Genomic DNA, 14,946 nt, shown 5'->3' with positions numbered 1-14,946 from the left:
TAAGAAATGAACATACGTCAATGTCTAGATCCAATGAAATGTGAGAACACGCCTTGTGGTTTTCTAGAATAAAATGTCATGTATTACTTCCTTTCTTCAGACTGCTCGGACTTGGCCTGTCAAGTTGTCAGTCTCCGTGTGCATGTAATAAACTATTTTGTCTTTACTGCGAGAGCAGGCTGGTCTTTGGCTTTTGGTCACTGAGGAGGGAATTAGTAGGCTTCAACATAAATACAGAACCAGGCCACAGACATGCTTTTGCAAAAAAACAACTGTGGCCACCCAGCCTGTAAAATAACTGCAGTGGTGCAAGGCAGATTGGGCCACCTCACCCTTGTACCAAATGTAAAACTTGGAGGCAAGCAACTGACCCACACTGATACACACTGTATGGAAGTAACGAAACTCAGGCTCCAGAATGTTTACTTAGCAACTTTTAATAGAGTTCACTTACAAATCTTTGTTAAAATTGAATCCTTAGTTACAATAGAGACCTCTAAGAAACCAACAGTTCCCACTTTCAGATCACATCAAACAGGTTATAAAAATATTTGTTTGACCCAGGCTAGTTTCTGGTGCCCGGAGGCCCCAGTGTGTAACAGTAGAGATTTGTCAGGTATAAAAATAGTCTTGGACACATTGGCACATCAGCACCCCTGCAGCCAGCAGGAAATGAGCCAGAACTGTACTGGACCGCAGCCAGTGCGCTCCCTAACGCATGGAGAGCACGACCACGCAACGTGGGCAACACATTCACAAGATACACCTCGCATTGTGGCTGCCTACCCTAAGTGGCCTGCTCTGGACCCCATCCATGTGCCCTCTGCTCCCTGAGACGGACGCCATTTTGGGTTTATTGCACGAACCTTCCAGGAGTGGATGGGGGTGTGTGGGAAGGGGGTGTGCAATTGAATGTGTGAGTGGGAGGGGAAGGGGTGGTAGGTCTTTGCAAAAGTGAGGGGGAGTGATTGTCTGCATTGAGCCTGTGTTAATATCACAGAACTGGCAATACCACGAGAGGAGGCCCGACTGCAGCATCAAAGTGATGGGGTGCACACATGCCCTCTCTAACACCAAGTGGCCCTCTTCAAGTGAATGCATTCTCGCTTGGTTCACTTACTTAAATCCTACACCATTCCCCTTTTTGTTTAAGAACATACTACTTTTCAGCCCGTTTTTTGGTTTTTGGAGGGGGGGGGATAGGTTTAGTGTCCATTCTTGAGAAATGGGGGTGCATATGTTGAAGGATGCCACTGGGTTGTTGGCATCCATTTTTATTGGGACCCCAAACTATGATTTTTTGCTTGGATGTGCTCACACTTTACAGGGGAAAAAAAGGTGCAACTCTTTTTGACAGTCACATAGGAGCGGATATTGACAACCTGTCTGCAGCTCCTTAGCGGTCCACGGCAATCGCTTGCATAGAGAAGACGCCCATCTGTGGAAGAGCTGCTGATCTAGGGAAAGAAACTGTCTCAATCTATCCAATCTGCTATACGTCAACCCAGCCAGGATTAGGTTACAACTTTATTCTGTCCTATTACTGAGGTACAGTGCTCATTCACCCAAGGACCAGCTCACTCACTCGGGTTCCAAATCTATACTGTCAAATCACACCCTGCCCCACAGGACCCTCTTTTCTTCTGCGGCTAGGCTGGCTCCCCAGGTGCAGTTTTCACTGTCCAATCACTTTCTCTGTTACAATTGTCTTGTTACTGGACCACCCTCACTGTCATCTCAACCTGCGGTAGGATTAACTCCCTCGTTGCCACATCTCAGCCCATCCACCCATGTTTAGTTTGGCTCCACCCTTCACCCTCCTGACCAGCTGTGCCCTACTCTTAGGAGGACTTGAACCCTCGCCTATGTCAGTCACACGTTCACACACTTACGCAGAGAGTTAAGATTCCCTGGCACTCCTGTTTTCCATCACTCATGCTGGTGTCCACAGTCACAAGCAGGTCCCACGAGATGCCAGAGCTAGCCTGCTCTTAACCAGCAGGGGGTCTCCCATAAGTGCAGCTCTTAGCTCGGGCACTGCCCCATATCCCCAGCGTACCACCCCAGGACACACCAGCAGGGGGCCAGCATTTATTTATGTTGTTTGGAAAGACCACCTTCTCTTAGAAAATAAAAAAACAACTAAATTACGTGAGAAAGAAGGCCTCATCAAAAACTCATTACAGGAGGAGGAAGGCTCAACTAGGGGCCCCTCACAGGAGAAGGAGGGCTGCACCAGGAGCCCATTACAGGAGAAGGAGGGCTGCACCAGGAGCCCATTACAGGATAAGGAGGGCTGCACCAGGAGACCATTACAGGATAAGGAGGGCTGCACCAGGAGACCATTACAGGAGAAGGAAGGCTGCACCAGGAGCCCATCACAGGAGAAGTAAGGCTGCACCAGGAGCCCGTCACAGAAGAAGTAAGGCTCACTAAGAGTCATTACAGGAGCAGCGAGGCTCACTAAGAGTCATTACAGGAGCAGGGAGGGTCACTAAGAGTCATTACAGGAGAAGGAAGGGTCACTAAGAGTCATTACAGGAGAAGGAAGGGTCACTAAGTCATTACAGGAGAAGGAAGGGTCACTAAGTCATTACAGGAGAAGGAAGGGTCACTAAGTCATTACAGGAGCAGGAAGGCTCACTAAGTCATTACAGGAGCAGGAAGAGTCACTAAGTCATTACAGGAGCAGGAAGGGTCACTAAGTCATTACAGGAGCAGGAAGGGTCACTAAGTCATTACAGGAGAAGGAAGGGTCACTAAGTCATTACAGGAGCAGGAAGGCTCACTAAGTCATTTCAGGAGACGTAAGGCTCACTAAGAGTCATTACAGGAGACGTAAGGCTCACTAAGTCATTACAGGAGCAGGAAGGCTCACTAAGTCATTACAGGAGCAGGAAGGGTCACTAAGTCATTACGGGAGCAGGAAGGGTCACTAAGTCATTACAGGAGCAGGAAGGGTCACCAAGTCATTACAGGAGCAGGAAGGGTCACCAAGTCATTACAGGAACAGGAAGGGTCACTAAGAGTCATTACAGGAGCAAGAAGAGTCACTAAGTCTTTACAGGAGCAGGAAGGGTCACTAAGTCATTACAGGAGCAGGAAGGGTCACTAATTCATTACAGGAGCAGGAAGGGTCATTAAGTGTCATTACAGGAGTAGGAAGACTCACTAAGAGTCATTACAGGAGCAGGAAGGCTCACTAAGAGTCATTACAGGAGCAGGAAGGCTCACTAAGAGTCATTACAAGAGCAGGAAGGCTCACTAGGAGTCATTACAGGAGCAGGAAGGCTCACTAGGAGTCATTACAGGAGCAGGAAGGCTCACTAGGAGTCATTACAGGAGCAGGAAGGCTCACTAGGAGTCATTACAGGAGCAGGAAGGCTCACTAGGAGTCATTACAGGAGCAGGAAGGCTCACTAAGTCGTCATTACAGGAGCAGGAAGGCTCACTAAGTCGTCATTACAGGAGCAGGAAGGGTCACTAGAGTCCATTGCAGGTGAAGGAAGGCTGCACAATCACAATCTCTCCACTTCACATCACAAAAGGTTGTTTCCCAGAATCCTCTCTACGTCCATTCCTGGCTTTTGCCTTTCCCTAAACTCTGAGGTGGAAAGGGGAGTTGGACGTGTTTTGTTTCCTTTCAGGTGGCTTTTTAGCATGCTGGAAACGGTTGTGCACATCTTTGAGGGCGAGGAGCTCAAACAGTCTTTTGATCACCTCGTAAAGCAGTCTCTACACATCCAGTGGGATAGGGGCTGCCTCTCCCTAATCTGGTGTAACTCAGCAGTCTCTCCCTACTGACCACTGTGGTTTGGGCATGTTCAATTTCCGCACCTGTGTGATTTGGTTGGGCCCACCTCTTTCCTGACGGTGGATCTGATCACTTCCTCACAACTGCTCCACTGTAGGGTGGTCTCACGCTTAATGGTCTTAGGATGAGTCCAGGTCTCCCTCTGCACGAGGGACTGGGTTCAAGCTGTGGGGGGCTCCAGACAATCCTTCTCCCGTTTTGGTTTGGCTAGGTCTTGCCCAGCAGGCCAGTATGTCGGGGTTCTGTCTCATAGTACCCCCTTCTGTATGACGATGTCCTCATCTCTACTCACCCATCTCATGGGGTCCACTGTTTTCTGCACCTTCCCTTCCCAATGAATTTTAGTTATATCTTCTGTCCTGGCCAATGGTGCTAGACCCAATCTGCCCTTCCTCACCAGTGTGCTGAGACTCCCCATGGAGTCTCAGTTTAATGTCTTACTATATTCAAAAGAAGCTTTCTCAGCTTTGCCTTCGTTCAGTTTATTAGAGAGAAAAAAATCCACAAAGAAAAAACTAATTCTAAAATGTTAAAAGAAAAGGACGGAATATAGAGGCAGTGAACCAGAGGTCCTAGTTCTGCCGAGTGTAATCACACGTGCAGGAGACATCTCCATGGGCTGGCAAGGGCAGGCCTGTTGGCAGCCATAGGGGCCAAGTGCCCTATGATATCCTCAGGAGCCAGGTGACCTCAGCAGGGACCCTCCTCCCCGAGGGGAGCCTGGCAGGTACTTCTGGAGGCCGGTAACAGATGCAGGATGCACTTTGGAAGTGGCTGGTGATAGCTCAGATTAAAGTTTACAAATAGGTCCATGCTCATTGCCATCCGGTCACGAGCCCACGACTTCAACGTAGTTAGCAGGGTATAGCCCAACCTGGCCTGAGGGTAGCCTGCCCCTGCACCAGCCCTGGTCGTCCTCTTCACTGATCTTCAAGAGCTCTTCTCCTGTGAAAGAAGCAGAGAAACAGGTGTCAGGATCACAACATGCGCAGTGCACCATCGTCATGGGCCGGTCTATGGCCATGGAGAGCAGCAGTCAACCAGGGGCCCAGTGCAAAGGAAAGTCCGACTGTTGGGGTGCTCCACACGCTGGATGGCTGCCAGAACAGCAGGAGCCTGTGACCATGTCAGACCATTGAACCCCAAGGGGACAAGAGACTTGCAGAGCTCTGAGGGAACACAATGACCCAAAGGGACCACCCATCCCACACATCAGAGAAACCTGGAGAAAAAATGTTGTTGTGAGAATACAAAAAAAGCATCTAAATAGGCACCCAAGTAGATGAGCGCAAACGTTACTCACCTGTAACGCTACACTCCGCTTAGTGGCATCTCAGTATCGTTAGGATGAAGCATTGAAAACAGGCCACAAGGCGATTGGGATGCTTGCGGAGATCAGTCATCACTACCAGAGAAGCAGGACTACGACCCTGGGGCAGAGACCTGCTAGAAGGCCATCAGTGCCCCCAGGCTCCAGACTCAGTCTTTACAAAAGGTGTAAAGAGACCTACACGCGGAAGCCTTGCATGCTACCCAAGAGGGGTGCAGCGGCCGGTTTACATTGCATGGCTCAAAGAGTGACTTGGGAACAACTATTGCACAACTATTAAAATATGTAATTTTAATGCCATTAAAACAGTAAACAACTGGTCGAGGGCACTCATTTCACTAACTCTTCAAGCAAGTAGCCTGTTAGCAACAAACCTAAGCTAGCGCTCAAATCCAACCTCAAAGGCAATCGTAACTTAGTCAAAACTCGCTTTTTTTCTCAATCCACAGAAGGATAATACAGAAAAACTGCAAACTGCCCAAGACCACACAATGTGTTGGGATAACAAGCACCATACTAAAGAATAAGGAGAAAAGCAGTTTCCATTGGAAGATGCTGCCAGTGCGTTAAGCTTTTCCAAAGAGACCCCAAACGTTTTAAGATTTTGTTTCTTGTGGTTTGGGTACACACTACCAGCACTCGACAGTCTCAAGTGCACACAGGCCAACAACTTCCCTGTGTGGCCTGGCACGCACAAGGGCCAACAACTGCCCGGCGTGGCCCGGCACGCACAAGGGCCAACAACTGCCCGGCGTGGCCCGGCACGCACAAGGGCCAACAACTGCCCGGCGTGGCCCGACACGCACAAGGGCCAACAACTGCCCGGCGTGGCCCGACACGCACAAGGGCCAACAACTGCCCGGCGTGGCCCGACACGCACAAGGGCCAACAACTGCCCGGCGTGGCCCGACACGCACAAGGGCCAACAACTGCCCGGCGTGGCCCGACACGCACAAGGGCCAACAACTGCCCGGCGTGGCCCGACACGCACAAGGGCCAACAACTGACCGGCGTGGCCCAAAGCACACAAGGGCCAAGAAATGCCTTGTGTGGCCCAAAACACACAAGGGCCAAGAACTGCCTGGTGTGGCCCAAAGCACACAAGGGCCAAGAACTGCCCGGTGTAGGGCCAACAACTGCCCGGTGTGTCCCAAAGCGCACAAGGGCCAACAACTGCCCGGTGTGGCCCAAATCACACAAGGGACAAAAACTGGGTCAACAACTGCCCGGTGTGGCCCAAATCACACAAGGGACAAAAACTGGGTCAACAACTGCCCAGTGTGGCCTGACACGCACAAGGGCCAACAACTGCCCGGCGCAAGGGCCAACAATTGCCCGGCATGGCCCGACACGCACAAGGGCAAACAACTGCCCAGCGTGGCCCGACACGCACAAGGGCAAACAACTGCCCAGCGTGGCCCGACACGCACAAGGGCAAACAACTGCCCAGCGTGGCCCGACACGCACAAGGGCAAACAACTGCCCAGCGTGGCCCGACACGCACAAGGGCAAACAACTGCCCAGCGTGGCCCGACACGCACAAGGGCAAACAACTGCCCGGCGTGGCCCGACACTCACAAGGGCCAACAACTGCCCAGCGTGGCCCAAAGCGCACAAGAATCAACAACTGCCCGGTGTAGGGCCAATAACTACCCGGTGTGGTCCGAAGCACACAAGGGCCAACAACTGCCCGTTGTTGCCCTAAGCTCACAAGGGCCAACAACTGCCCATTGTGGCCCAAAGCTCACAAGGGCCAACAACTTCCCGTTGTGGCCCAAAGCGCACAAGGGCCAACAACTGCCCGTTGTGGCCCAAAGCGCACAAGGGCCAACAACTTCCCGTTGTGGCCCAAAGCGCACAAGGGCCAACAACTGCCCGTTGTGGCCCAAAGCGCACAAGGGCCAACAACTGCCCGTTGTGGCCCAAAGCGCACAAGGGCCAACAACTGCCCGTTGTGGCCCAAAGCGCACAAGGGCCAACAACTGCCCGTTGTGGCCCAAAGCGCACAAGGGCCAACAACTGCCCGTTGTGGCCCAAAGCGCACAAGGGCCAACAACTGACCAGTGAGGCCCAAAGCGCACAAGGGCCAACAACTGACCAGTGAGGCCCAAAGCGCACAAGGGCCAACAACTGACCAGTGAGGCCCAAAGCGCACAAGGGCCAACAACTGACCAGTGTGGCCCAAAGCGCACAAGGGCCAACAACTGACCAGTGTGGCCCAAAGCGCACAAGGGACAACAACTGCCCGGTGTGGCCTGAGCGCACAAGGGCCAACAACTGCCCGGTGTGGCCTGAGCGCACAAGGGCCAACAGCTGCCCGGTGTGGTCTGACACGCACACGGGCCAACAGCTGCCCGGCATGGCCTGACACGCATATGGGCCAACAACTGCCTGGTGTGGCCTGACACGCACAAGAGCCAACAACTGCCCGGCGTGGCCCGACACGCACAAGGGCCAACAACTGCCTGGCATGGCCCGACACGCACAAGGGCCAACAATTGCCCGGCGTGGCCCGACACGCCTGGCCACGCACAAGAGCCAACAACTGCCAGGTGTGGCCTGACACCCACAAGGGCCAACAACTGCCTGGTGTGGCCCGACACCCACAAGGGCCAACAACTGCCTGGTGTGGCCCGACACCCACAAGGGCCAACAACTGCCCGGTGTGGCCGGACACCCACAAGGGCCAACAACTGCCTGGTGTGGCCCAAATTGCACAAGGGCCAACAACTGCCAGGTGTGGCCCAAAGCGCACAAGGGCCAACAACTGTCCGGTGTGGCCTGACACGCACAAGGGCCAACAACTGCCCGGTATGGCCTGACACGCACAAGGGCCAACAACTGCCCGGTGTGGCCTGACACGCACAAGGGCCAACAACTGCCCGGTGTGGCCTGACACGCACAAGGGCCAACAACTGCCCGGTGTGGCCTGACACGCACAAGGGCCAACAACTGCCCGGTGTGGCCTGACACGCACAACGGCCAACAACTGCCCGGTGTGGCCTGACACGCACAAGGGCCAACAACTGCTGTATGTAGCCTGACACGCACAAGGGCCAACAACTGCCGTGTGTAGCCTGACACGCACAAGGGCCAACAACTGCCGTGTGTAGCCTGACACGCATAAGGGCCAACAACTGCCCGTGTGGCCTGACATGCACAAGGACCAACAACTGCCCGGTGTGGCCCAAAGCACACAAGGGCCAACAACTGCCCAGTGTGGCCCAAAGGGCACAAGGGGCATCAACTGCCCAGTGTGGCCCAAAGGGCACAAGGGCCAACAACTGCCCAGTGTGGCCCAAAGGGCACAAGGGCCAACAACTGCCCAGTGTGGCCTGACACGCACAAGGGCCAACAACTGCCGTGTGTAGCCTGACACGCACAAGGGCCAACAACTGCCTGGTGTGGCCTGACACGCACAAGGGCCAACAACTGCCTGGTGTGGCCTGACACGCACAAGGGCCAACAACTGCCTGGTGTGGCCTGATACGCACAAGGGCCAACAACTGCCCGGTGTGATCTGACACGCACAAGGGCCAACAACTACCCGTTGTGGCCTGGCGCGCACAAGGGCCAACAACTGCCCGCGTGGCCTGACACGCACAAGGGCCAACAACTGCCTGGTGTGGCCTGACACGCACAAGGGCCAACAACTGCCCGGTGTGGTCTGACACGCACAAGGGCCGACAACTGCCCGGTGTGGTCTGACACGCACAAGGGCCGACAACTGCCCGGTGTGGTCTGACACGCACAAGGACCAACAACTGCCCGGTGTGGCCCAAAGCACACAGGGGCCAACAACTACCCAGTGTGGCCCAAAGCACACAGGGGCCAACAACTACCCAGTGTGGCCCAAAGCACACAGGGGCCAACAACTGCCCGGTGTGGCCTGACACGCACAAGGGCCAACAACTGCCCGGTGTGGCCTGACACGCACAAGGGCCAACAACTGCCCGGTGTGGCCTGACACGCACAAGGGCCAACAACTGCCCGGGTGGCCTGACACGCACAAGGGCCAGCAACTGCCCGGTGTGGCCTGACACGCACAAGGGCCAGCAACTGCCCGGTGTGGCCTGACACGCACAAGGGCCAGCAACTGCCCGGTGTGGCCTGACACGCACAAGGGCCAGCAACTGCCCGGTGTGGCCTGACACGCACAAGGGCCAGCAACTGCCCGGTGTGGCCTGACACGCACAAGGGCCAACAACTGCCCGGTGTGGCCTGACACGCACAAGGGCCAACAACTGCCCGGTGTGGCCTGACACGCACAAGGGCCAACAACTGCCCGGTGTGGCCTGACACGCACAAGGGCCAACAACTGCCCGGTGTGGCCTGACACGCACAAGGGCCAGCAACTGCCCGGTGTGGCCTGACACGCACAAGGGCCAGCAACTGCCCGGTGTGGCCTGACACGCACAAGGGCCCGCAACTGCCCGGTGTGGCCTAACACGCACAAGGGCACGCAACTGCCTAGTGTGGCATCAAATGCACAAAGGCCAACAACTGCCCTGTGTGATCTGAAAACGTAGAAGGGCCAACAACTGGGTAGTGTGGCCTGAAGCACCCAAGGGCGAAGAGCCCAAGGGTTAACAACTACCGTGTCTGGGGCTCTAAGCGCACAACGTCCAGCAACTGCCTTGGTGGGCTCATGTTTGGGCTTTTAGAGCAGGAGAAGCAGTTTGTGTAGAGCAACTTTTGAACCAACTGCTCACATGCCTAATTAAGGTGAAGGGCAGAGCTCGAAACACACTATACTGCACTCTGTGTTGGTTTCACATCACATGCAGCTTTCCACTGGGCTCAGTGCTCTCTCCATAGTTACTTGGCCTGTACCAAGACATGCTTGGGTTCTACTCAGCCAGAAGGTACTGCTCTCTGCCAAGACACCAATAGTTTATTCTACTTATTAACAAATCAGAAGAGACACAAAATGCAGAGAATAAAGTAAATAAGGCACAGACATAAAAATGCCCAATCTTCCATTTATACTCTGTGATGAGAAACTTTTCCCACTTTTACCAATGCTTGGCCAAATCCCGTAGGGTCATGAGGGCCTAACAGAAGAAAGGATGAGGGAGCACACAGGAAATGAGTGGAACAATCGACCATGCCTGAGCAAGGTTATTCCCGTACCATTTGTCTTTCATCCCCAGAGAGGAGAAAAGAACACCATCTTGAATAAATCTTTATGCTCCCAGTGCCTCTGCCCGAAGCTATTCTCCCCCCACCATCTCCAGCAGAGCCAAAGAAGATTTGCACAGTTCCAGATACCCCATGTCAACATTTAAGTTTTGCAACTTGTTGGTGTGAGGAAATGGAAATGATGGCTACCTGTAACAAACTGTCCGACGCTGGTAGTGCTGTAGATTCCCATGCTCCAATCATGTATTTTCAAACTGAACTCCACCATGAGCATCAGAAAGACCACCGAACCCTCTGCCTCCACCTGGCCACCATAAATGTTCCACCTGGTGGAGTGCTGTGTCTTGGAAGTCGAACATGACAGCCACTCCGTAAAAGAACTCTGCATCACCACAACACAGATCCAGCTCACTTGATGCCTTCCCTCAGGACTCTTCACTCAGGATTGAGTCCGGAGACGTGGCAGCATTGCACTGCTTAGGGGGCCCTGCTTGGGTTGTCTGCAACTGCTGCCCAGGGCTTGGGGTGGCCACACACCAGAACGGAGAGGGCTTAGGCGCAAGCGAAGATGCTGATAGGCTGATCCTGAGGACACTTTCTGCCTGGCCCTCACCCGTTGCATAGGCACCTTTCTATGAGGGCTCAGCGGTTGGGGTGAGCCCCAGGACACAGCATCCAAGCTCCCTGCAGGGCCTCGTTGGGGGTAAGATGAGCCACAAGGGGCCTGGCGCCGGCAATGGAGGGCGACAACGCAGCCCACAACTTGGAGGAGTGGGCCGTGGACTAAAGGACTGGTGTGGGCCTGGCCCGGTGTTGATGTGGACTGGGGCCCCGTTGGAGTTGGCAGCTCCTTCGTGGTTACAGCACTTAAGAACTGTGGGGAAATACAGGTAGATAGACTGTTGGGGCCAAGGAGGGGGAGCAACATGGCTTGATTACAGGGGAGGAGCCTGCGCAATTGACCCCTGTGCTGCATGCGCTAATGACTGCGGACACAGCCAGCACCTGGCCTGGAGAGTTAGGGCTCAGTGGCAGCCCTGCGGCCCTGGCACTACTCTTACCCCTGCCATCGGGGTGTGCAGACACCACTAACCGAGCAACAGAATTCTTAAAGTGGTAGCAGGGATTGAAGGCACTGTGGAGAGCACAGGGCTGCCTTTCCTTGCTTTGGAACCCCTTGTTTGTGCATCGCTGACTGCTTCTTGGCACTGTACCCTGCTGCTGGAGAGACCAGTGCCTGCCTGTGGGGTGAGGGGGTTCTAGGGGTTTGTGGGGGGACCAGTCTGCAACCATTCTGATGCTGCACATGGTCGATGCGGAGTGGCACTGGAGGAGACTTGGGGGGAAGTCACTGCTGAGGACACCCCTTGAACCTCCACAACCTTGTCTAAGCACCTGTGAGGGTGGTCCAACACACAGAAGGAGGGTGCCCAGAGTGCAGCAGGGTCCATCTTCGGACGAGAGGCATGATCACACAGCAGAGTTTCTTTCCTCCACAGTTTATCCATCATCAAGGTACATTGCAAGCCCTTTGCCCCTGGGGCTTAACAGATGATTGACAAGTATGCTAGGCAGGCTGTGGCGCCGGAGAAGACTGGTGCTGTGGGGGAAGGGGGGGGGGGAAGGGGGGGGAGGGAACGCCCACTCAGAGGGTCTCCAACCGGCCTCCATCCTTCAGGCTATCCAGTACCTCCAGGTAACGGAGTGCAAAATAGGGGAGCTCAAAAGTGACTTAAGGCAGGATTTATGAATCCGGTTTTAGGAATCCAAATTAGATGCATTCCAAAGACTGGTCAGTGAACTGGAGGCCCGGGAGGAGGATGCTGAGGGTTGATCCTGCCACAAAAATCTGAGTAGACTTGGCATCCCGGAGGGGGTGGAATGGGCTGCTCCAACCACATTCATCTCAGTCTGGCTGATAAAAGCTGGAGCCGGATGCAGAGATTTCCTCCTGCTTCATTGCCGAAAGAGTACGTATGGGCCTCTTTGTCAAGTCCTATGGGCTCCCCACACCAACGCTTTGTAGCCCATGTACTAAACAATGCAGACCGGGATGCCATTCTTTAAGTTGCGCGATCCCTTGGCAACCTGAAATTTCAGTCCTCCACGATAATGACCTTCTGGGACTAGACAGTAAAGGTCCTACAGCAGCGCAGGTCCTTCCAAGAAGTGAAACAGAAGCTGCAGGCCCTGAATATTTGTTATTTGTTCCTGTTCCCTCACCAACTAAAGGTTATCCTACATGCTAAGACTATTCTTCAACACCCGGAAGAGGCATGGGACTGGGCAGAGGAATGACCCAACCTGAGGAACCAGGGGGAGGAGTTGGAGGGTTGACGTCCGAGGCGGAAAGCTCCCACCCTCTCCCAAAAGACTGGAGCACTGTCCCACAGCAACTAAATCTGCACCGGGAGAGCAGTGCGTGCATGCTTGGACAGGATGACGCTCCCAGGGGGCAGCATGCTTCAGCACCCAAAATGGATATTGCAGGAGATGCTGTGGCACTTGACCCCTTGACAGCCTCCTAGGGACCCCCAGCTTGACTCCTTCAGATGGACGTCTGCTGTGTGCACACATGATGCTGTTGAGACTGAGGGGCAGTGCTAGAGGACAGCTGGCAATCCATGCCCGCACGGATTTCTTGTTCACAGTTTTTGTCACTTCTGTTAGTGCATGTTAGGGTGGGGAAAGGGGCATGGGGAATTGGTTTGTTTGGGCGGGGAGTTGCAAGGTGAGGGGAGAACACTTTTGTTTATCCCACTCATCTTTAGTCTGTAGCTGCACCATGACAGGTACTTTTTGTTGGTGAAGTAATTGGGGGGGGGGGGGGGGGGGGGAGGTGGAGGGAGGGGGTGGTGAATGGGTTGGGAAGGGAGAGCGATTTCCGTAGGTTTTTTTTCCCCGACTTCAGCCTAGTTCTACAATGCTCATTCTCATCAAATTTGTTGGCACTTGACACATACATACCCGTCCTTAAGGCACTGATACTGAAAAGACCACCCTCTGGCCCGATGACTGACTAAGCCTCTTGACTATGCGGACAGACTCACCGTTTTCTCATGAAACGTCCATGGACTTTTGGATACGGGTGGGTCATGACAGCAACACACAAATATAAGCGAGATATACTACTACTGCTTCAAACGCATCTAATGTGGATGGCGCCAGTGCCTTGTCGTGCCCCGACTGCTGTAAACCTCTGGCACAACAAGTGAATCCTGACACAAAGGCACCTGAACCTTTGAGGAACCACTGTGGGGCATGCAGTGGAAACTGATACACCAAGTGGCCCCACAATACAAAAATAATAATCCACTGTGTGGGCAATAATGTTCCCTTCCTGGCACACGGAGTTTTTGCAGGCGTCTCGCACAGTGTCTCAGCATGGTTCGAGCTGTCACAAACTTAATTCGGCTTCACGTCCCTCTTGTGGTGTAGCTATGGCATGATAGGCTGGGACACTACGAGGCAGTGACCAGTTCTATGCAGTGTTGTCAATTAGTGTGCGTCTATCCACCCACGCTCCCCACAAAATCAGACTTTGCGGGGACGCTGAGCAGGCTCCTAACGGAGCTTCCGGTGGTTCCCTTGATCCTGGGTGGAGGCCTCAATGAAGTCAGTGATCCGGGCCTAGACCACACATCCACAGCAGCTTTGCAATGGCAACACAACAGACTATGGTAGCCTTCTTGCACAACATGCCTCTCCTGGGTGCCTGGTGGCCTTTTTCTCTAATGCGCATTGGACTTACTCTTGTCTCGATTATGGCTCTCCACTAGAGGATGCAATAGATAGAGTACTCGATGCACAAAGCCTGGCACGCGGTCTATAGGACCACTCACCCGTGCAGATCACTTTTGCTTGGGGACCTCCCTGGGCTGCGTCGGGATGGCGCTTCAGTCATCCTGCCTGCAGGACAATGACTTTCGCGAAAGATACATAAAATAAAACAAGGGACCAGAAAACTCCTCTAGCATCCTTTGGGAGTCTTTGAGGCCACCTTGAGAGGGAAAATTATTACCTACAGCAGATACCCAGCAGTTTTGGAAGCTCCTGTGGCCCCAGGTTGTCCGGCTCTTGCTGCAGATATTCCAGGAAGCACTAAAGAGGGGTCAGCTGCCAAGAGATCTCCAGGCAGTGGATATAGTGGTGCTTCCAAAGCCAGGCCATAGTGGCACACGTTGTGCGGAATATTGGTCAATCTCATTGCTTAACACCAAAATCAAGATTTGGGCCAAAACCCTGGCCAGCAGACTCTAGGGGGTGATCGAGCAACTGGTTCATCCGGACCAGTCTGGGTTCATGCCCGCGGAGTTACCAGACAATATCTGAAGAGTTCAGAACGCTATTAAGACGAGTGTTCAGCTACCTGGACATCAGGCCCTACTTAAAATTGACTTCCACAAAGCGTTTGATATCATGAACTGGGAACATCTTTTTGCATTGTTGTTATGTCTCAATTCGGGTCCATTTTTATCAGTATTTTTTTACCATCTCAGTAGTGTCATCTCCTCCGGGTTTCCCACTGGAAGGGGCACCCTTCAGACTTGCACGCTTTCTCTTCTCCTCTTTGCATTAGTGATAGAGCCTCTGGCAGCCTGGGTAAGAGTAGATGCTTCATTCTGCGGCTTTCAGGGGTCATCCACAGTGAGTGACAGAA

General features: G+C 53.6%; 1 protein-coding gene across 5 annotated transcripts in view; it reads right to left on the bottom strand.

The window, feature by feature from the left end:
- Positions 1–421: 421 nt before the first annotated feature.
- Positions 422–14,946, bottom strand: part of PACSIN3 (protein kinase C and casein kinase substrate in neurons 3) — a 249,608-nt gene continuing 235,083 nt past the window's right edge. For all 5 annotated transcript variants that reach the window (XM_069221670.1, XM_069221668.1, XM_069221672.1 and 2 more), the window contains one exon: positions 422–4,759. In XM_069221670.1, the coding sequence (XP_069077771.1) occupies positions 4,644–4,759 (116 nt within the window). In that variant the 3' untranslated portion in view covers positions 422–4,643. The remainder of the gene's footprint in view (positions 4,760–14,946) is intronic.

Source organism: Pleurodeles waltl, chromosome 3_1, assembly GCF_031143425.1.
Source record: "Pleurodeles waltl isolate 20211129_DDA chromosome 3_1, aPleWal1.hap1.20221129, whole genome shotgun sequence".
Lineage (NCBI taxonomy): Eukaryota > Metazoa > Chordata > Amphibia > Caudata > Salamandridae > Pleurodeles > Pleurodeles waltl.
This window is presented reverse-complemented; position numbering and strand designations above follow the sequence as displayed.